Genomic DNA, 23,486 nt, shown 5'->3' on the forward strand with positions numbered 1-23,486 from the left:
TGTGTGTCGCTGTGTATGTGACTGTGTCTCTGTGTGGGGTTGTGTGTGTGACTGTGTCTCTGTGTGGGGTTGTGTATGTGACTGTGTCTCTGTGTGGGGTTGTGTGTGTGACTGTGTCGCTGTGTATGTGACTGTGTCTCTGTGTGGGGTTGTGTATGTGACTGTGTCTCTGTGTGGGGTTGTGTGTGTGACTGTGTCGCTGTGTGGGGTTGTGTGTGTGACTGTGTCGCTGTGTATGTGACTGTGTCTCTGTGTGGGGTTGTGTGTGTGACTGTGTCGCTGTGTATGTGACTGTGTCTCTGTGTGGGGTTGTGTGTGTGACTGTGTCGCTGTGTATGTGACTGTGTCTCTGTGTGGGGTTGTGTGTGTGACTGTGTCGCTGTGTATGTGACTGTGTCTCTGTGTGGGGTTGTTTGACTGTCACTTTGTGTGTTGCAGTGTGTGTGACTGTCTCTCTGTGTGTTGCTTTGTGTGGGCTTTTGTGTGTGACTGTGTCTGTGTGAGACACTGGAGTTTTGTGTGTGACTGTTTCTGTTTTGCTTTGTGTGGGGCTGTTTGTGTGACTGTGTGTCGCTGTGAGTGACTGTGTGTGTGGGGTTGTGCGTTTGTGTGTGTGAGACTGTTTCAGTGTGTGTGTAAAAGTGTGTCGCTGTGTGGGGGGGGTTGTGTGACTGTGTGGGGGGGTGTGAGTGTGTTGCTGTGTGTCTTTTTGTGTGTCACTTTGTCACTGAGAGTGGGTTTGTGTGTGTGTTACTGTGTCTCTGTGTGTCACTGAGAGTGGGTTTGTGTGTCTGTCACTGAGAGTGGGTTTGTGTGTGTGTTACTGTGTCTCTGTGTGTCTGTCACTGAGAGTGGGTTTGTGTGTGTGTTAGTGTCTCTGTGTGTGTCACTGAGAGTGGGTTTGTGTGTGTGTTACTGTGTCTCTGTGTGTCTGTCACTGAGAGTGGGTTTGTGTGTGTGTTACTGTGTCTCTGTGTGTGTCACTGAGAGTGGGTTTGTGTGTGTGTTACTGTGTCTCTGTGTGTGTCACTGAGAGTGGGTTTGTGTGTGTGTTACTGTGTCTCTGTGTGTCTGTCACTGAGAGTGGGTTTGTGTGTGTGTTACTGTGTCTGTGTGTGTCACTGAGAGTGGGTTTGTGTGTGTGTTACTGTGTCTCTGTGTGTCTGTCACTGAGAGTGGGTTTGTGTGTGTGTTACTGTGTCTCTGTGTGTGTCACTGAGAGTGGGTTTGTGTGTGTGTTACTGTGTCTCTGTGTGTCTGTCACTGAGAGTGGGTTTGTGTGTGTGTTACTGTGTCTCTGTGTGTGTGTCACTGAGAGTGGGTTTGTGTGTGTGTTACTGTGTCTCTGTGTGTGTGTCACTGAGAGTGGGTTTGTGTGTGTGTTACTGTGTCTCTGTGTGTCTGTCACTGAGAGTGGGTTTGTGTGTGTGTTACTGTGTCTCTGTGTGTCTGTCACTGAGAGTGGGTTTGTGTGTGTGTTACTGTGTCACTGAGAGTGGGTTTGTGTGTGTGTTACTGTGTCTCTGTGTGTGTCACTGAGAGTGGGTTTGTGTGTGTGTTACTGTGTCTCTGTGTGTCTGTCACTGAGAGTGGGTTTGTGTGTGTGTTACTGTGTCACTGAGAGTGGGTTTGTGTGTGTGTTACTGTGTCTCTGTGTGTCTGTCACTGAGAGTGGGTTTGTGTGTGTGTTACTGTGTCTCTGTGTGTGTCACTGAGAGTGGGTTTGTGTGTGTGTTACTGTGTCTCTGTGTGTCTGTCACTGAGAGTGGGTTTGTGTGTGTGTTACTGTGTCTCTGTGTGTGTGTCACTGAGAGTGGGTTTGTGTGTGTGTTACTGTGTCTCTGTGTGTGTCACTGAGAGTGGGTTTGTGTGTGTGTTACTGTGTCTCTGTGTGTCTGTCACTGAGAGTGGGTTTGTGTGTGTGTTACTGTGTCACTGAGAGTGGGTTTGTGTGTGTGTTACTGTGTCTCTGTGTGTTGCTGTGTGTGTCGCTCTGTGTGTGACCGTGTCTCTGTGTATGGAGGTGTGTTGCTGTGTGTGTGTGTGTGTTGGAGGTTGGGGGGTGTGATGTGTGTTGGACTAGCGCTCTCTCCAGTGTGTATTCCCATCTTGTACACCAGAAATAATACCAGAAATACGCTCCAGATTCACTGCAACCTCGAGCAGAGTAAAGTGTGTATTGATTCTGAAGAGATCAATGATGAATTAAAGCCAGTTCCTGGTGTAGTACCTTCTCAACTCAACCTCAGACCTGCTGATGTTCCCCACCAGACCCAACCTGAGAATGAGAATGAGAATGCTGACTCAGGACTGGATGAATGAGGACCATGTTTATGACTGAAGAAAGCTGATTTCATTGAGTCCACTAAATAACCATTAACCTTTCTTCAGTTTGACCTTCTGGGTGGACCGCTGCGTTTCTGTAGTCATGCTGTGGTCAGAAGTCAGAAGATACCACACAGGGGCACCAGTGCAGGAGTAAATAAAAGGGGCTTCTTAAGTGTCCTTATGGATTTTTCTCCAAAAGGTTGTTTGGAAGATAAACCATATGTGGGATCATTTCTCATGGTGTCTGAAGAAACCTTTAGGGTTCTAGAGAGAACCTTTGTTTATTTAAAAATGTAAGAATTTGACATCTACCAAAAAGATTTTTATTCTCTAAGACTATTTTTGCATAGAAGTTCCTTTATCTGCTCTTGTCTATTCAGTGTTCTTGGAATAAATCGTCACTTTTAATGGCACCTTAGGGTTCCTGAAAGGTTCTTAGGATTAATTAGTTAATTTATTTTTATTTAATAGAAACCCTCGGTTGTGTGGTTCTTTATAAACTCCTTAAGGAATCCCCTGTGAAGCAAACTGAAGAATGTGCTGTCATGAAGATAGGACAAATATGGTTTCCAAGGAGACATTAGACTCTCAGCCACCTTTATGGCACCTTGGGGTTATAAAGGGTTCGTATGATGGATACTCCTGCCTTGATGCCCTCCCGAGATAGGCACAGGCTCCCCGTGACCCGAGTATAGCTCAGATAAGCGGTACAGACAATGAAATGACGGATACTGGTTCGTATCTTCCTAAAGAATTTTACTTGGAACCTTTTCCAAGAGCCTTTGTTAAGGGTTCTGCATAGATCCTTTAAGGTTTCCTCAGAGGAACAAATTAAAAAAAGTTCTCCGCTAGTTCCTCCTCGAGTTCCTTCATGCCCCTGGTTAACACATGGCCCTAAGAATCCATCAGTCATTGATAAATTTACAGTAACTCAGGATTTGATGACAGGGTACTGTTCATACATAAGCTGCTACTGTTGTGCACTTCAGCACAGCCCTTAACCCTTTTTGCTCCATGGAGATGTATCATGACTGACCCTGTGCTCTGACCCTGAATTTCTAAGCTGAGAATATGTGGAGAAAAGAAATCCAAGGTGCTGTAATGTATATGTGATAAAGAAAGGTGTCATCTTCTGTCCGTGTACACACACTCAGGGTGGGTTAATGCAGCAGTTTCATCTCCTGGTTTGTTTTAGGATTAGAGTGGAAAGAAACCGATGTAGATATAAGGAGGAAACTCACAAAACTCAACACACACAGAGAGAAAGACATACAAACGTGTACACACCTCAAGACAGACAGACAAACAAACGTACAAAACTCAACAAAGACAGGAACCCGGACAACCGACTCTAGGAGGCCCCCACCTTGTCACATCAGGGTTCTTCAAGATCCAGATGTTTTGTCCATGGTTTTATCCAGAGGTTTCTCAAAAGCCTGACATTCAGAGAGATCATATAGAGTTCTACATACAGCTGTGGAAAAAAAAAAAAAGAGACTTCTCCAGATTTGAACCCTATTGAAAACCTCTGGAATGTCATCAAGAGGAAGATGGATGATCACAAACCATCAAAAAGAGTGGTATAAAGTTCCCCAACAGCAATGTGAAGGACTGGTGGAGAGCATGGACCCAAAACACATGCAAATCGGGGTTATTCCACCAAATACTGATTTGTTATTTAGCCAAAGCATTAACACAATTTGTTTACAAATGATTTGCATTTGACTTATTAAAGCTCTGCAAATACTGCATGATCTTGGGTTATTTTGATGTGTTGCCATTTCCTTTAAATATACACTCGAAATAACAATAGTTATATTTTGAATTTAGGAGAAATATTGTCAGCAGTTCGCAAAAAAATGAAACAAAACTGTTCATCTCACCCCAGAAGGTTTTTCATTCCATCTCCGGAGCTACCTTTATCCCCTACACTGGGGTGTCCATTGCCCCCTGGAAGCTGCACCCCCCCCCAGTCCTAAACTCAGTCCTGAGGTCAGTGACACCTGATGATGTAATCATTCACCAAGAACTCGAGTGTAAAGCATTCTGAAAGTTTATTAAAGCATTAGCTGAACATTAGAAGGGGAAAAAATCTTTAAACAAGAACTCATAATACACAGCAATACAAAACAGGAAATAGAAAACCTAGGCTACGGCTCTTGCCCTCCACAGTATCCATGGTAACACAAAGTTAAGGGGGGTCTCATAGTCAGGGGGTGGAGCTAAGCTCTGTGCAGGGAGCTCTGCAGCTACGCCTTTCCTCTGGCTCCCTCTGTCCGCTGGACAGGGAGTGGTGTTTTCATCTAGTCTGAGTTTCTGTGTTCGTGTTGAAAGGTAAGCAGTTTCATTCGTCTTCTCACAGTCGAGTGCAAAAGTTTGTACACCCCTAAAGCCAAATGAAGATCATTTGTAGCTACAGATTCTTTAGTGTGTTCGATTTTTATAGATGTCGCATCATCGTAAGAATGGCCGAATATTTTAGATATTCTAAATGGGAAAACATTTAATGATGGTTTGTAGCCCTTTAATTAAAGTGTTTACCTTTTAATTCACTTTCAACTATTTTTGTATTGGTTTAAATGGCTTCAATTTTGGATTTCTGTCTCATTTAAGGATATAGTCACTATGGTTTTTTTAATGGTTTATAGTTAACCAAAACATATTACTGTACACATTTTGATATGAATTTGTTTCTCTAGCCGTTACTCTTGCTTTCCACCGGTTTTGTGACTATAAACTGTTATAGAAAGGACATTATTTACTGTCCAGGGTCACCCACATGATGATGAGGTTCCCTTTCTTCCTCATATCATCTCAGGGAGTTTTTCCTCACCACTGGCACCTCAGGCTTGCTCATTACGCATAAATATTAATTTAATTTTAAGCTTTAGCATTTTTAATCCATCCATCCATTTTCTATAACCATTTAATTCCTAATTAGGAATAAAGGGGGATCTGCTGGAGCAGGTCACCAGTCCATCACAGGGTCACATATGGACAGACAACCTCACAGGCAACTTAGAATTACCAATCAACCTAATGTACATGTTTTTGGACTGTGGGAGGAAACACAGGCACGGGGAGAACATGCAAACTCCACACAGAAAAGCCCATGCCTGTTCTAACCCGGGATTCAAACCCAGAACCTTCTTGCTGTGAAGCAACAGTGCTATCCACTAAACCCTCATTTTTATTCCATGTTTCTATATTCCGGTAGAGCTGCTTTGAGAAAATTTTCCCTGGTTGAAAAGCGCTAGATAAATAAATTGAACTGAACTGAGACTCAAGAGAGAACAAGAAGGTGGCAAAAATGGAGGAGTAGACGACATCAAACAAAATATTGCCTTGTTATATAAACTGTCATTGTCATGCCCAATGAAATATATATGCTATGAGTTTGTCTGTTCTGATTTTCTTGTAAGCAACACTGTATGCACTTCTGTATGGGGGGGGCAAACTTTTGCATTCGAGTGTCATTTAAAGCAGAATTTGTTATCAGTGCTGTTTGTTATTTAACCAGAAATGATGGAGTAGTGAGATCCAGTGTTTTAAGTCATGATTAGTGAATGCATTAATCCTGAATCGAGGAGCAGTTTGACTTGGCACGGGTTAGCTAACGGGTTTTGATAAGATAAAACTGCACATCTGGAATCTCTCGGCTCAAGTGGCATGAAGGTGATTTAGGCTGTGCTCACTGTTAGTGCTCACTGGAATGTTTATATCCTTTACGGAGCGGCTTCAAATAAAGGCTGTCATTTTTGCTTGAGTTACAAATAAGGATTCTGTGAGAATCAGCGCTTCTCTTATATTGTGTAATCTGTGTGTGTGTGTGTGTAAATATATACAGCACTCAGTATCAGGGAGCAAAAGATCATCTTGTGAAATGATATGAAGGGAGATGTTTATGCGCTGGATTTTAGAAGATATGTAAACAGTTGAGAAATTTCGGATGAATAAAGAGATGCGGGAGAGCCTGAATGCCCGAGCACCCGGCTACAAGTCTCTCTCTCATTCTCCCTCTCTTTGTGAAGAGTAAGTTGTTGATGATGATGATGATGATGTTGATGTTGTTGCTGTGCTCCTCCTGACCCCATCACTCTAACCCCAGACCCATCTCTCTGCCTGAGACGACTTCAGCTGCACAGATTCACTGCTGGTTCCTTCACCCTGTTTAACACAAGACACAAGAGTCACTCCACATATAGTGTTCACTAAATCATTTCATTGTGTGTGTGTGTGTGTGTGTGTGTGTGAGAGACCCTGGACAGAAATAAGCCAAAAATCCCAATATCTTTCATAGTAAGTTTAAACAAGCAAGTTAAAACACTAGTATGAAGAAAGTGTATATTTGTGAGTCTTTAAGCTCCGCCTACTTAGCCATTACATTATATTATTTTCTGAAAACTGTTTTTTTATATACACCAATCAGCCATAACATTATGAGCACTGACAGGTGACGTGAGTAAGACTGATGATCTCCTCATCATGGCACCTGTTAGTGGGTGGGATATATTAGGTAGCAGGTGAACATTTTGTCCTCAAAGTTGATGTGTTAGAAGCAGGAAAAATGGGCAAGTGTAAGGATTTGAGCGAGTTTGATGAAGGACCAAATTGTGATGGCTAGACCACTGGATCAGAGCATTTCCAAAACTGCAGCTCTTGTGGGGGTGTTCCCGGTCTGCAGTGGTCAGTATCTATCAAAAGTATCCTTTAAATCCAGTATGTTTCAAGGTGGTGTGCTGATAACATCTTGGTCCTGTAAGTCCTTTAAGTCCTGTAAGTATGGAGATCCCACCTCGAAACATCTTGGTGCCAGATACCACAGCACACTTGATGTGTCAGGGCTGTTTTGGCAGAAAATAGGGGAACCAACACAATATTACTCAGGTGGTCATAATATTATGCCTGATTGGAAGGATATTATTAGGGTAGTTTCCAGAAATGTTGATGTTGATAAAATAATACCAGCAAACTGTTTGTCTCTGAAGAAGGACTTTACACTGAACATTTTAATGAAGTATGTAAATCTACGCCTATTTAATTAGATGAAGTCTCATTTGTGTAAATAAATGAGTATTTACACGTCTTAGTAATCTCAGTGAAGGTTAAATATGATATCTATCCTTTTAAAACCAAACCCTTATCAGAAGTAGTGCTTTGCTTTAAAGGGAAAGAAAAAGAGTTAGTAGATTTGATATCCCAGCTCTTCATTATTTCCAATTACACCACCTGATCAGATCCACACTTCCTTCCTTCTTCGCCAGGCCCTGAGCATGAAATTCCACACACTCAACCTCATGTTCATGTTAACTCCCATGTCTGACCTTGCTAGCGATAGCCTTCAGCTTCCCCAGCAGCGTTGGCGTGTTTGAATAAACAACATCGTCCTCATTCTCCTCTCCCTCTCCCTCCGCCAGAGCACAGCTGTCTGCCGCTGGCAGCTCACACTCCTTATTGGCCGACATCACGAGGCGGGAATACTTATACTCCAACCTTGTGGGGACGAAAGAAAAATCTCTTGGGAATCAGAAAGGCTTGCTATGGCGTGATAGCTTTAGTGTATGATTAGTACACTGTAGTCACCTCTTGTTTTTCTTCCAGAAATAACACGTGAGAGAGATGAGGAGGACGGCTATGAATGCCCCGCCCCCTATTCCAACCTTCAGCCACAGTGGGACAGCTTCACAGGCAGTGGAGCTCTTATCCGGGAGCGACACACCCTTCGTGCACAGCTTCGGCTCGTTCCATACGTACAGGATTTCCTATTGCACAAGGAAGAGGAATAAATATAAATATGTCTAGTGTTAGATTTATAAGAACTCTTCCTTTAAGAGAAAGAAAGGGAATATAATTAGTAGGCTACCTGCATGCCTCCCTTGCACGCTCCCTCTATCGAGTGGTAGTCTGCTTTAGTGCAAATGGGACACGCGCTTGAACTTTCCCACAGGAAGTAAAATGTACAGCCATCACACGTACCTGCAGGACACTTACTAAACACGCAGACGTGTAAAAGCATTCAGTATATTTCTTTGAAAATTGTACTTTATTAAATTTATGAATAAATAAATAAAGACACACACCTGGGGACAGTAAGCTCTCCCCGCTCTCCTTTCTCAGGGTTACAGCGCAGCGTAATGACGGCACTGCGGCCGTGTTCACAGGACGCCGTCACCTGCGGAGAACTTGTAGAAAACACAACACCTTTAACTGAACCAAACGAAAAGGACGAGTCTGAGAATAAATACACCCTACAGGCTCCAATCAGCCTAGAAGCACGTCTTTAGACTGTGTGAGGAAACCCACCAAGCACAGGGCACACACAAACTCTACACACACAATGAGTGGGAGTGAGACTTGAACCCAGGACGTTGAAGGTGTGAGGCAAACATGCTAACCACTAAACCACCGTGTCACCTACATGTTGTCATGTACATTAAAAATTTAACACTAAACACTAATTTATTTCATCAGGTCACACATCAGGTGACTGAAATCCATGCTAGAAAGCTAATTATGCTTTATTCATAAATTGTTTATAATTAATAATTAGCTGTGAGACTCAGGAAGAATTAGATCAGGATATTTATTGTTTTGTTCTTTTTTTTATTTTAATATATTTACAAACTTCCCCCGAACAGTTCTGTGTTTAATGAACACTTATTCCACTCAGTTATTACACAGTTATTACACAGTTATTACACAGTTATTACAAGTGAAGAGTTAACTCACTGAAAGAAGAAGTTGATATCTGGAAGTCTTTGAGACGTTTCAGGGAACAGATCCGGTCTAATGCTGACTCCATTCAGAGTGATTTCAACTGTGGCTCCTGATAGAGAGAGAGAGAGAGAAAGAGATGAATGGATGAAAGAGAGGTGAGAGAGAGAGAGAGAGAGAGAGAGAGAGGGGAAAGAAAGTAGAGGGAGGGAAAGGAAAGAAAGATAAAATAGAGAGGGAGAAAAGAGAGAGAGATAGAAAGCAAGAGAGGGAGAAAAGAGAGAAAGATAGAAAGTAGAGAGGGAGAAAAGAGAGAAAGATAGAAAGCAAGAGAGGGATAAAAGAGAGAAAGATAGAAAGTAGAGAGGGAGAAAATAGAGAAAGATAGAAAGCAAGAGAGGGAGAAAAGAGAGAAAGATAGAAAGTAGAGAGGGAGAAAAGAGAGAAAGATGGAAAGCAAGAGAGGGAGAAAAAAGAGAAAGATAGAAAGTAGAGAGGGAGAAAAGAGAGAAAGATGAAAAGCAAAGAGAGGGAGAAAAGAAAAAGAAAAAGTGCAGGGAAAGTAGAGAGATGGAAATGATAAAAAATGGAGGGATTAGAGAGGGTGAGGGAAAAGAGAGGAAAGGAGAGAGAGAGAAGAAAGAAAGAGAGAAGAAGGGCAGAGAAAACAGACTGATAAGTGATTCAGACTTTTAGCATGATGATAAAGTTGATCAGTTTGATGTACAGGTGCTGCTGCAGGAGGATTAGTACAGATGTATTTAATACAATAATATCTATTTCTGCATCTATACCGAGGAAGGTATCAGCTAGACTGATGGACTGGGAGGAGATAGCTGTCCTGAAGCCCCGTCCATCTGCTGGGATGATGGTTGATTGACAGATGAAAGTCTCCACGTAATTGTTGAAGGCAGCTGATTCACTCTGTGTGTCTTTGTTGGACAGATCGGTGACGTTATCCGAGCACACAGCCACCTTCTGACCCTGAGGTGGAGAAACAGAACAAATCTCTTACAACAGCTAGAAATATTCTGATGTGTGTGTGTGTGTGTGTGTGTGTGTGTATACCTCTGCACCGCACAGGCTGATGTTGAACTGGTGATAGTATTTCGTTCCCTTAGAAGTGAAACTCGGTCCATTCATGATGGATCCCACTGAGCTTAAGGCACTGAGGTCGTAGGTCAGGGTTCGGTTCTGATCCACATGGGAGAAGGAGCAGTCGCTGTAGCACAAGGAGTGTTCCTGCACAAAGAAAAAAACACACACACACACAACAGTACATACACTTAGCATATGTTTGTTTTTTTTGCTTTGTGGTCTATGCACACACACACACACACACGCACACACACACTCACCTTGTTACTCTTACTGCCAGGGCCGCACAGCTGGCAGGCCTCTTGTCCGTAGATATGATGTCCAGAGAGGAAGGTGTTTGGAGGACATTCCTGACACTGGTTAGTATCTTTGTCTATGAAGTGTCCGGCAGGGCAGGGGACACAGGACGAGCCGCTCTCCTGACTCACCATGGCGCAGGCGTGGCAGGACGAGGCCGAGCCGTCCAGAGCGTTGGTGATGGTGATGGAGTAGATCTTGGCAATGTCGCTCACATAGCGCCGGGCCTGAGACAGAGAGAGGGACACAATGCACTGTTATACTGTTCTCTCTGAGTCATATGACCTGTATCTGTCTAATTCTTACATCTAGAGGCTTGTTGGTACGCTGGAAGGCCCACGTGTAAGACACAGATGCGTTCTTAGTCATGATGTGTGTGTATGCGCGTCTGCTTTTGGTGCCTTCCCACGACTCCACTACGTTTGTGCTCTTCCTGTTTACATCCTGCAACAACACCATCCATCACATCAGTGTCCAGACCATCGTCTGATGCGTCGTGTGTTTAATGAAATCCCACAGAAACATGAAAATTTCACATGAATGTACATAGTCGGATGACGTGAGCGCAGCAAGCTCACCATCATGAAGTAGAGTTCGCAGTCTGCACTGCAGATCGTCTCAAAGACGAACGTGATTCGACCGAACTCGCTGGCTGTGACTCCGGCTACAGACGTTGGAAGTCTATGAAAGAGACGGAAACAAAGAACAAGTAAATATCTCGTAGTACAAATAAGAGTGGAACCCGCAGCAGCTGTGCCTCAAATTTAACCAATACTTTGGGTTTTTTCTCATATATCATCTGCAGCACATGTGTGATCACCACAGGCCTTCAGAGTTACTGTCCTGAGAAAAGAACAGAAATACTAAATCTATGCTAAACTTATTTACAATGGAAGGCTAGGAACAGGTGTTGGTTTTTGTCAAATGTGTTTTTGAATTTTATTAATTTTAATCAACTTTTAACAATGGACACGGAGCAGCTTTACAGGAATATAAAAGTTCAGAATAAAAATAATCAAGTTAAACATTTTTATTTTTATTTATCCCTAATGAGCAAGCCAGAGGCAATGGTGGTGAGGAAAAACTCCCTGAAGGAGAAATGAGAGGGATAAATTAGAGAGAGAGAGAGAGAGAGAGAGAGAGAGAGAGAGAAACGAGGGAGAAAAGAACGAAAGAAAGAAAGCAGAGGGAGAAACGAGAGAAAGAAAGAAAACAGAGGGAGAAAGCAGATAGAGAAATGAGAGAAAGAAAGAAACAAGAAAAAGAAAGAAAACAGGGAGAAATGAGAGAAAGAAGGAAACAAGAAAAAAAAATAATACGGAGGGAAAAACGAGAGAAAGAAGGAAACAAGAAAAAGAAATAAAATGGAGGGAGAAACGAGAGAAAGAAGGAAACAAGAAAAAGAACTTTCACTATATAGTAAAGTGCAGTGGGAGCATTTTAGGAAAAATAGGAGGAAGTCAGAATCATTATGGAAGGAGTCTCCAGTGTCGGCAACTTGTACAGGACAGTTTTCCAAAAAACAGGAAAGTCTTCTCCCTGACCAGACCAGCTACAAGAAAGAGAGACTGGTGAGGGATCGACTGTTTATAGCTGCTGTAACATGAGTGTTATAACTTATTTAACAGACCTTACACAATATCACACACTGTTTCTTTTCAATAATGTTCCATTATTTTATTAGAAAAGAAATAAAATTGTTCAGAAAATCTTTAAAGTTGCCTAATTACTGTGGAATAACAGAACTAAACCATCCTGTCATTGATTATTTTCCTAATACAGCGAGCCCTGTCGTGTTTAATTCATTACACACACTACAGCGGTGATCGAGGTTCGGATGTAAAACACTGGGGTTTTCCTTTAACGGGTTTCCCGCTGCTTGGCTCTGTGTCTGAAACAGTTTCCACTCACTTAAATCCAGGCACTCGTAGCGTGAGAATGAGATAATCATTATCAGAGCCTCCAATTCCACTGCGAATGTGATCCCCGGCGACCTCCCAGCCTGAACACACACACACACACACACACACACACGAATCAGTGAAAGATTTACAAAAATCACAGTATTGTAGTACAAATCTGATTTGTCAGCTCTTAGAAATAAATACTGAGTTCCTTAATAGATTATTTGTGTAGAGAACTTTGTTTAACCTCATGAGAAGTTTATAGAAGACATAGAGCATTTAAAGGACATAACAAAGAATTGCTCAATGCTCTAGATATTGCCAGATTTAATTCAGGCCTGTTTTGTTGTGTTTATGTTTATGTGTCATGTAAGACTCCAGAGTGGTGCTTAATAAGAAGCTCACACGAAAGACACTCAGAGCTTTAAGAGTCAGAGATGCCCCAAGTGCTTGGTCTTAATGGGGCATGTGGTGGCTTAAGGGGTTAAGGCTCTGGGTTGTTAATCGGAGGATCGGGGTTCAAGCTCCACTGTTGAGCAATTGAGCAAGGCCTTTAAGCCTCTCTTCTCCAGGGGCGCTGTATCATAGCTGCCCCTGTGATCTGACCCCAACTTCCTCAGCTGAATTCCACTGTGCTGTAATGTATGTGTGGCGATTATAAAACCTTCATAAGCAGCTAAAATTTGAAGGTGTTATCTTCAACCACTACAATTCTGTGTAAAGTTATCCCAAAAGAGGTTCAAATGAACATCTCACACCAGCAGAGTTATGTTTCTCCTCACCGTTCATGTCGTCACATTTCGAGTTGCCCACATTGAAACAGGAAGTCTTCATGTTGTTGGGTAAAACATTCCACCATTTATACTCATATCCTAATGATGGCTCCGTTCCTGCTGGACAGGCCTGGCATTCTGGGTGGAAATAGAAAAGCTGTCCATATTAGGTCACTTAAAATGCAAATAATTGTGTGTGTGTATACATGTCTGTGAGTGAGTGTACTGGAGCAGTGAGTGAGTGAGTGAGTGTAATAGAGCTGTGTGTGTCAGGGAGAAAGAGAGAGGGAGAGAGAGAAACTAAGTGAGTGTACTGGAGCTGATTGTGGATATGTATGTGTGTGTGAAACTCTGTGTGTGTGTGTACTGAGCTCTGTGTGTGTGTGTGTGTGTGTGTACCTGTGGTGCCATTGGAGTATGTCCCAGGTGGACAGGGCAGGCATGTGGATGAATTATGTGTATAAAAGCCTGGATTGCACGGTGGACAATCTTCCTTCTCTCCTGAAGGGGGCAGAGTGACCGCTCTAGCTCTATCCTCCACACACACCTTGGGCTCCACCCATCGATACAGCACCTGTGTCTACGCGAATAACCAGACCACTATAAACCAGATCCACTAAAAGCAGATCCCTGAGAAAGTATATATTTAGGTTTGTGTCTGTATTTCGTCATGAATGTCCTACTTTGCCACTGGAGTCACATGCAGTGTGGATCTGGAAGTAATCTTTCTCGGAGCATGGAGGCTTCTCCTTACACTCCGCCCAGCCTTCCTCTGAAGAAAAGACCCAGGAAGAGAAATGTTATATCACAGACAGGATATACAGCTGAATAATACAGGAATACATCATTTGCAAGCTCTGTGTGTGTGTGTGTGTGTGTGTGTGTATGTGTGTGTGTACCGGAATACTGTGCCTCAGGACACAGTGTACATGAGCTAGCTCCTTTACTCGAGTAGGTGTTTCTGGGACAGAGATCACAGAAGGACGATCCTGGGGTTTTACTGAAGGTACCTGGTCTGCACAGGAAACACTCAGACGTATACGCAACACCTGTAACACACACCAACATGACTGTAAAATAATATAAACCATTTATTATTGCATGTTTAGCACAAACATGAGGCTTTTAGCATCTGGAATAAACTCAGTCACCACTGTTTTGAGCTGTTGGCTTGTTGCATGCGCATTCATGAGGTTTTTTCCCTCTTAAAACACAAAATACTGGGTGGAGAATCTTATAAATTTAGAATAATACTCGCTTGTTCCAGTTTATCAAGGCTGGTAGTAATTGCTGGCTTTGTTACCACATTTTTAGTGCAAACACAAGTTCTCAAGCATGTATCTGGTTTGTTCAACTAGCCATCCTTCAGTTCAGATTATTCCCAGCTTATACTCTTGAAGATATTAAAAAATCTTGAAGCTAGTATCCCTCTATAAAACCATCCCAGCATGAGCTAGGAGTGTTCTTTCTGAAAGTTAAGCTACCAAACCTCTTTAATAGCCACCATCCAAATAATTTAGGTTTCTAGTATTTTCTCTCATCAGTTTTATTCATTTAAGCTGTTACCCCTCATTACTAAAGCTAGTCAGCTTGGTAAAATGCGCTAACACACACCCTGAGAGGATTTAACATTCTCCTCTTAAATTATCTGCTATATTCATTACTTTAGCTACCCAAACAGAGTGATATGAGAGAAACAAGATCAAGATTAGTGTGATATTTATAAATATTAACTATCTTCTTGGCTTTTTAAGCTAGCTAACATAACACGTGAGAGGATTTGAAATGCTTGTTCTCTCAAATGTATCGTCTTCATTGTTAACGCTAGCTAACAAGGTAATAAGAGCTAACCTGACAGAATTTATGAAATAACTTTCAAGTCATTTTCAAGAATGTTTATCATTTTCATGGTTAATGCTAGCTAACATAGGCCTCCTGGTGGTCCAGCTGTAGGATCCCGTGGCATGGGTTCGATTCGTGGACCCTGCCATTGCACGGGACAAATGCTAGGATAAACAAATGCTAGCTAACATGAATTAACACAACTTCTGTGGAGAATTAAGTCATTCTATAAACAAAAATCCATCATCTTTGTTTCAGAAATCAGTCATATGAGCTAGCATGACCTGTTAAATGAACAAATCATGTTCCTAACTGTTTATAATCTTCACTGTAAATGCTAATAAGCTAACCTGACACAATCTCTGAGAGGAATTTAAATGTATTCTCTTTGATGCCCATTATTTTCATATCTAATGTTAGCCAACAAGGCAATATGAGCTAACCTGACAGGATTATATACACTATATACACAGTATATTTACGTCACGGTTAAAGCTAGCTAATGTAAGCTAAACTGACCAAAGACTGCAGAACAAATCTCTTAAACTTTCATCACCTTAATGCCTAATGCTAACCTGACAGGATTTCTGACTAGAAATGGCTAATCTCTGTAGCTTAATTGGCGATTTACTAGTGCTGATAAACTACAAATTGGTAATGCATTTGATTTGCACTTCTTTTATTCAATTTGGCCTGAAAAGAATTATAGAGAGGATAAAATGTCTCGCACCTTCAATCTGTATGTTTTTCAGCAGGACAGGCTTCACAGGTTTCCCTCCCAGCAGAATGCCTGTGGTCCTCCAGTACAAGATATTAGTTCCTGACTTCAGGTTCACCTGAAACAGCAAGCGGAAACGTGTTTTTAATGTTGTTTAATGTATTAATGCTGCGTTGTGTCCTCTTTGTTCGTATGTTTGTATTCATCAAACCAGCTCAGGGACAGCTGACACCTTTACCTCATGAATATTGAGGCTGATTAATGAGTATTGTTCTTGTTCGGTGAATAATTAATGAAACAGACAAAGCAAGTCTACGTCTGTGATTTGTAACATGAGGAAAAACAGGAAGTTGACTGACCGTGTGTGTTCCCCATTCACCATTAGACGTGATTTTGATCCATTTCTGGTCTGCTGACTGGTCCATTTCCTGGCACTGATCATTCTGAATCTGTAAAAACAGTCAAATTGAGTGAATAATGTTATACAGCACTGTAATTCACAGGTACTCTGTAACTATACAGTAATTCCCAGGTAATCTGAGGCTGTTTTTAATAACAGAGATATAGGAAATCACGTTGCTGATTCTAACTATAGATGCTAACTACTCCATCTGCAGCCCTGAGGTGAAAAAGAAAGTTCAAAAATATATGAAATGTATGAAATTTAATAATGTTAAAGTCCAATGTTTTGGCTACTGAAGATGCTCACGGACTAAATTCTGAAATTAATACAGAAATTAATTTATGTATAATAATAATAATAATAATAAATGTTATGTATTTAAATAGCTTTAATAGATAATGCATCTCAAAGTGCTTTACAGAGACAAAAGGTATTCAGCAAAAAAATCTAATAATAAATCATTCTAAAAATAACAATAACAATAACAATATAAATATATAGATATTATCTAGCACATAAAATATAAAGAATTATATTTAATATTAAATTATTATAGAAATAATTATTTTAAAAAAATGTAAATTAAATATGCAGTTGAAATGTAGCTAAGGGGAAGTAAAAAAAAAATCAGTAAATCATTTTAAGCCCTGAATCTAACACTAGAGTCATAGCTTGGTAATGCTGCATTGTAAATATAATAAAAAAATATATATATAAAATATATAAAATATATTTTATATATAAAATTATATTTAAAATATATATAAAAAAATTATATAATAATAAATATAAAATATAAGAATATATAAAATGAAGCCCTGATACTTTAGGAGGACCTAAATAATAAATAACTATACGTACAGTGCTTGTAAGTTTACTCTGCTGGAGGATTGAGAAATAGGCTAAACCTAAATCAAGAAGTTATTATTGAGTTTTTTGCATTTTAATGCTTTCTTTGCTCCATATATTGAGCATGTGCACATTTTCAGTGGCTACAGAAGAAGACATTTATCTACAGACAGTGTAACATGCCCTTCTTTGTCATTTCCAGAATGAAGTAATGTCTCAAAGTGAATCAAGTTATCAGACACCAAAGCCCAGCAGCATAATGCTTTCATGAGTGTACAGCTAAACACCTGAGGCAAATCCCATCCCCTATTTTCAGGTGGACCAAAGATCAGTTCTCACGTCCACGCCTGGCTTCGGAAACATCTTTACACTTGAGCAAACGTTTCAAATGTTCTCAGACATGGGTTCAGAAAAAACCACACATGTGAAGAGTTAAACGAACTCACAAAGAACTCGAAGAAGATGTTGTTGTCTACGTATTGGTAGTCGAAGGAGACGGAGCCCTGTTTCATCAGATGAACCGCATACACAAGTGAAACGGTGCACTCGTCCCGATTCGACTCTAAGTGAGTACCCTGAGGTGTCCATGTGGAACTACACACACACACACACACACACCACGGTGAGGAAATAGTGCAAATAACTTGCAATGCAGAGCAAATATAATCAGTACTTATTTATTTTGGGGTTTATTTAAGAACTGACTTGTTGCAGGACAGAGTTTCATCTGCGGCTCCTTCAGGCTCCATGTAGGTGGCTAAGCTGCTGAACCCGGCAGGAATGGAATCCCATTGGTCGAAACGGACGCCGCTGCCTAGCGAATAGGAGCCTGCTGCACAGGCGGTACACTGCTGAGAGGACATCTCTAAAAACTCTCCCGATTCACAGGAGAACGCTGTAACACACACACACACACACAAACAGGTACATTTATACATTTTACATTTATTACTAAAGTTTCTTATGTGTTATTACAGTTTAATCATTATTATAGATTAAACAACATAATGCAGAACAGCAATTAAATGGGAAAACATTTTCAATTTTTGTGGACCTTAACTATTAACTAAGGCAGGGGCATTTTGAGGGTAAAGCCATTAAGCCTGTAGATTAAACTTTGTTGTTAATTATATACGCTTCATTGGGGTGATTAAGATTTCGTCACTTTCACAATTAAATTAAGTTAGAACAATGACATTTTCCCAAAAAAATATCTAACATTTAATAATAAACATTCAATTAAAAATGAAAAATAGAGACAAAAGCTATGGAACAGAGATTCTAATAATAAATTGTTCGATTAAAAATAATAGTAAAAAAAGTAGTTTTAAATAGTTTTAAAAAAAATATTTTTTTAAAATAGATATTAATTTAGAAAGTAAAATAAACATATTTATATTTTTCTTATAAAAGTTGTTCTTTCGGCTGCTCCCTGTAATATATTATAAATAAATAAATAAATAAATAAATAAATAAGCAATTAAAATAAAAGCATAATCTGAAAATTGTAGCTCAGGGGAATGGGGAAAAAAACCCATTAAAACATTTCAAGCCTTGAACCTAATACATAAGTCACAGCTTGGTAATGCTGCGTTGTATATCACACTGATTTATTTTATGCAGCACTGCAAGAGAGTTGTAAATTATATGAGGCTGGAGTCTATATACTAATTCCCAAACACACACACACACAGAGTTCATGACTTACTGCAGTCCGTGCCTCTGACAGGCTCTGGTAGGCCACTGCAGCTGCCCTGTTGATGAGGAATGGCCACTCTCCAGCGTGAACCTGTACTGTCACACTCCGTGTATTCAAAGTAATAGTCACCCTGAAACACATACCAACAGCAGGAACATTCATGGGCCAGAAGGAAGACATCTATGCTTAGTGACAGCGTGGTAGATATGTGATAAGTGATTTGTTTACTGCACTGTCCAGCATTAGATCCATATTCAAATTAAAATTCTAATTTTTTTGCTTTACACACACAGAGAGAGAGAGAGAGAAAGAGAGAGAGAGAGAGAGAGAGAGAGAGAGAGAGAATTTATAACACCCCCGATCAGTGCCCTGACTCGTCAACTATAAATAGAAAGTTCTAGTCACTTCTAAACTCTGATCAACATTGTTTTCTGTACAGTACTTTAATATTAGCACCTGTGCATCACAATAAGTCAATTCTGTATTACTGTATAACCAGTAAACCCCTTAACCATTATTATTTCCATAGAACCCCCTCACCTTTCTCTGTTATGTTGCTTAGCAACAAAAGCTTCACGTTAACAGACTGCATTGTGTGGCAGAAAGAAAAAAACTGTTCATAGCGAATATTATTAATAATAAATGATTTATTGAATGGTGGATTTGGTCAAACTGTTCTTGTCGCTGTTTTCTGACATCGTTAAGCGTCTCAACTCCCTGACCGTGATACAGTGACTTAAACACCTGGCCTATTGATTATCGATTTATTTAAACAGGCATCACTTCATGTGTGTTTTAGCCTTCACACTTTATTAACAGTACTTATGGTTTAGTAATGCATTACTGAGAAGTCTTAGTTAACCACACACACACACACATACACACACACACGTACTTTGTGATACAGACATGAACACTTTCTGGTCCACCGTAGTTGCCAGGGAGACGACAGGAAGCCTGTGACTGTTGTCATGACAGTCGCTTACTTCTGTCCAGCAGTGTTTGAATAGTAATGAATTTAAGCCTGACATATTACTGATAACAGTCCAAAATAATGAGGTGACAGAAGGCCTGGCTGCCATACACACATACACACTCTCTCTCTCTCTCACTCTCTCTCTCTCTCAGCGTGTAGACAGGCAGATAAGGCTGTGAGCTCTGTCATGCTAATCAGTGTTCTCTTGTCTAAAGCACACACTCAAAATACTTTCTCCTGCTGTTCAGTGCCTCAAAGGCACTTCCAAACAAAACCCCATTGACACACCTGATGCACTCGCCTCACCGGGGCCATTAAGCTTCTGTCCCGCTTTTTATCTTTAAACAGATAGATCTCAAGATAAAACTTCTTCTTCTTCATCCTCATCATCTTCTGTTTCTTATTATTCTTATTATTATTATGTTGAACAAATGGCTCTAGATACAGCATGCCGTGTGTGGCAGTGTGTAACTACGCTAAAATGTAATATGTCTGCTAATGGTTTTCTAAAGAGCCACACAGTTTATTTTACACCGAGGCAGGTGCTGCTCTCCAGGGAGTGCTCGGTTACAGCACGCTATTATAACACTGAAAAGATGGAGGCACTTAACTCAGCAGTGCACCTGCTGCAGTTACACCAGTCCTCGTCTATGTGTGTGTGTGTGTGTGTGTGTGTGTGTAAAGAGAGTGAGAGCGCGGTGAAGCAGAGAGGTTTATGTAAAGGGCATGTGGATTGAAGCATAAATCGTAGCACAGCATAATGCATGGCAATATTCATCTTATTCATATTCAACTAACCTGATCCTCAGTGGCGAATTTCCTTCATCTACATGTCGGTCCATTTTTACATTAATTTCACTACAATACAGCACTTCCAATTTCCTTCAGCTACCCACTCATAACGGTGCCGGTGGGACTGAGCCCTTGCTTCATTTCTACCTAGAAGGAGTGATGCAGCAGTGCTTTAGTACACAGCTATTCTCAACTCCTCTCATGTTAACACCACCACTATTAACACCATCACGTTTATCATCTCCTCGATCACTAACTAGCTGAGCCGAGTCTCTGGCATGACTCAGTGCCGCTGTGTCATGTAACTGCATTGCATTCTGGGACTTTGAGTACAATATTTGTCTTTATTTCTTCGACACCAGCCTTCTCATTTTTAGGAGACATGGAAAAATAGTGAGTGAGGGGGAAAAAAGCTTGTGCTTTTTGCTTTTTGGGAGCTGATAATGAAATCTGACCGTTAACCTTAATGTTCTACATTTTTTCTTCCATCAATCTCAACTGTAACTGGACTAGAAACTACAGTTTCACCTTGTGACATCAGCATTACGCACAAGTGCTAACTTCTCACAGTAGCCACACCGATAACATAAAATACAGCATCAACCAACAAACTAGCAACTAAATACATCACGAATATTTGAATATAAAAGCATTTTATGTGGGTGGCTTAGTGGTTAGCACTGTTGCCTCACAACAAGAAGGTCCTGGGTTCAAACAGGCAGGGGTCTTTTTGTGTGGAGTTACATGTTCTCCCTGTGCCTGCGTGGGTTTACTCCTGGTACTCCGGTTTCCTCCCACAGTCCAAAAACATGTACATTAGGTTGATTGGTAATTCTAAATTGCCCATAGGAGTGAGTGTGTGTGGTTGTCTGTCTATGTGTGGCCCTGTGATGGACTGGTGACCTGTCCAGGGTGTACCTTTTGCCCAATGTCTGCTGGGATAGGCTCCAACAGATCCCTGTGACCCTAATTAGGAATAAAGCGGGTATAGAGAAATGGATGGATGCATTTTATGTGATTTGGGATGGAGTGTTCCTGTTTTTATTGTACAGTTTGATGCCCAAACGAGAAATACTAAACATTTTTGAACATCCCTCAGGACAGACTCACAATATTTAAATAAAGAAGAAGAAGAAGAAAAAGGCTTTAAGCTTCCAAGTTTTCTAAAACCTTGTGTTGATGAGAGAAATATGAAATGAAACATGCTTTTAGTGCACAACCCTAGTGTCTAAGAATAGCTATTTCTGTCCTGTAGGTGTGACAGAAGATTCACAGACACCTCGCTTTGCCAGTTCTGTCTCTCTTACACACACACACACACACAGAACGGACACCGGAAGCGAGTGTGTGTAATCCGCTTTCACAAACAGTTCCTATTGCACCTCTGAGGGATGGTGTAGCACGTATTGTAACATCTTTTTTAACCAGATCATAAATAAACAAGCTACAGAGGTTTTAGTCTGTTTATTTCATCCTGCATCTGAACTGAGGAGGACATGAAAGGAAGGAGCGGTGTATGCGCTTAATTCTGATTGGTCAGCTGCGTGGTGCGTCATCATATTATAGGAACCTTATAGGTTTATGTAGCCTTAAGGGTTTAATCAACAAAAACAAATAAATCATCATTTCCTGTTTTCTAAATGAAAGGCCATAGGTTTTAAGAAAAGATAAGACCTGTTCCACTGTTTAATCACTGATAGGATATATATATATATTTTTTAGTTATTTACATAGCACGCGCTGATTTCATGTTATATTCTAATTTACATTCAGGCCCTGGGTTTAATTTTCTAACCCCGTTAAAAGGCAAGTTTTGCCTTTGTTTTGTTTTAGCGAGTGCATGCGCAGCGCTGTTTCACGACATCGCGTGTTAAATTAAAAAGAAATAAATGATGATAATAATAATAATAATATTAATAAAGCACACCGACTCAATCTCCTTTGTCGCCCCGCTTACCTCTCGACACGGTGGCAGGTTGGATGTAGCGCGCGCCCGCGGGAGAGCGCACAGGAGAAGCACCGACACACAGCGCGCGAGGCGACACCAGGTAGCGCATCTCGTGCTCTTCTCCATCTTCCCGAGGAGAAAACAGAGAGGATAGAGGACCAGGACTAACACGCCATCAGCTGTCTCCGGGTGTGTGTGTGTGTGTGTGTGAGATCGCAGGATGCTGACGGGTTCGCCGAGGTCGCGCAGCTTTAGTCGCGAGTGCGAAGCTGTTCCTCTCCGCTGCGCTCGTGCGGCTTGGACTGGCAGCAGCGCCTCTGACGTCACTTCAGTTCTAGTGTCGCGCGCTGCTAATGGCGGAGATCCCGATACCGAGCGCTGTGTGCTGGACAGAGGGGCATTTAGTAAAGAGACGAGACTTTAAGCTTCTTTCTTTCTTCTGGTTGATCTCTCAGATGTGAGGAGGGTGAAAGACAGAACTGCACAGTTATGGAACATGTGTGTTTATCAATGAGATAATGTAATAACAACAGCAACAACAACAACAACAACAACAACAACAATAATAATAATAATAATAATAATAATAATAATAATAATAACTAGTTCGTTTTCTGCAGAAACTGCGAGTCTGTTGCGATGCATGTGTACATCTCTCTCCCCCCCCCTCTAGTAACAATAAGGTTATACATTCTAAACTAATATAAAGTTTTATAAATCTATATACAATAACAGTTCAAAATGACCAATTTACAGGTATTTACTTTTTGGAGGTTGGGCAATTCTCATTCAAGGTGGTTTATATTGTGGTTTATATTGCTTTCTGGGGCAGTTAGAGGTTATTGGGGTCGTACATTTATTTATTTTAATTTTAATTCGGGTGCTTTAGCATTCAGCTGTGTATTCGTTTTGAGTTTTGGATGTATTTAAATATAGTGTTCACTGTTATAACAGTGATCACGCACTTTAAAGCGAAAAGAAAGAAGGATTGATAGAAAGAGAAGGATGGGTTATACTCGACTGGAAGATTGAACAGGGTTCAAGCCCCAGCACCGCCAAGCTGCCACCATTGGGCCCTTGAGCAAGGCCCCCAACTCACCCTGCACCAGGGGCGCTGCATCACGGCTGACCCTGCGCTCTGACCC

General features: G+C 41.0%; 1 protein-coding gene across 1 annotated transcript; it reads right to left on the reverse strand.

The window, feature by feature from the left end:
* Positions 1-4,365: 4,365 nt before the first annotated feature.
* On the reverse strand, positions 4,366-22,653 carry elapor2b (endosome-lysosome associated apoptosis and autophagy regulator family member 2b). The gene is made up of 22 exons (XM_058417524.1): positions 22,351-22,653; positions 18,635-18,755; positions 17,632-17,821; positions 17,373-17,520; positions 16,034-16,123; positions 15,687-15,792; positions 14,014-14,163; positions 13,798-13,886; positions 13,514-13,694; positions 13,124-13,252; positions 12,349-12,439; positions 11,016-11,118; positions 10,744-10,881; positions 10,401-10,664; positions 10,111-10,284; positions 9,837-10,026; positions 9,058-9,154; positions 8,409-8,510; positions 8,192-8,318; positions 7,912-8,090; positions 7,653-7,821; positions 4,366-6,495 (listed from the first exon to the last, which is right to left on the reverse strand). Exons 1-22 carry the CDS (start codon positions 22,465-22,467, stop codon positions 6,427-6,429), a joined length of 3,024 nt encoding a protein of 1,007 aa, XP_058273507.1. The 5' UTR covers positions 22,468-22,653; the 3' UTR covers positions 4,366-6,426.
* Positions 22,654-23,486: the final 833 nt, after the last annotated feature.

This window comes from Hemibagrus wyckioides, linkage group LG19 (assembly GCF_019097595.1).
Source record: "Hemibagrus wyckioides isolate EC202008001 linkage group LG19, SWU_Hwy_1.0, whole genome shotgun sequence".
Classification (NCBI taxonomy): Eukaryota; Metazoa; Chordata; class Actinopteri; order Siluriformes; family Bagridae; genus Hemibagrus; species Hemibagrus wyckioides.

Excerpts from the sequence above, each read along its gene's own strand:
- elapor2b (XM_058417524.1), bottom strand. The coding sequence starts at position 22,467 with ATGGAGAAGAGCACGAGATGCGCTACCTGGTGTCGCCTCGCGCGCTGT. Across the intron at positions 17,521-17,631 it reads GAAACTCTGTCCTGCAACAA|TTCCACATGGACACCTCAGG; the intron begins GTCAGTTCTTAA and ends GTGTGTGTGTAG. Across the intron at positions 11,119-12,348 it reads CTACGAGTGCCTGGATTTAA|ACTTCCAACGTCTGTAGCCG; the intron begins GTGAGTGGAAAC and ends TCTCTTTCATAG.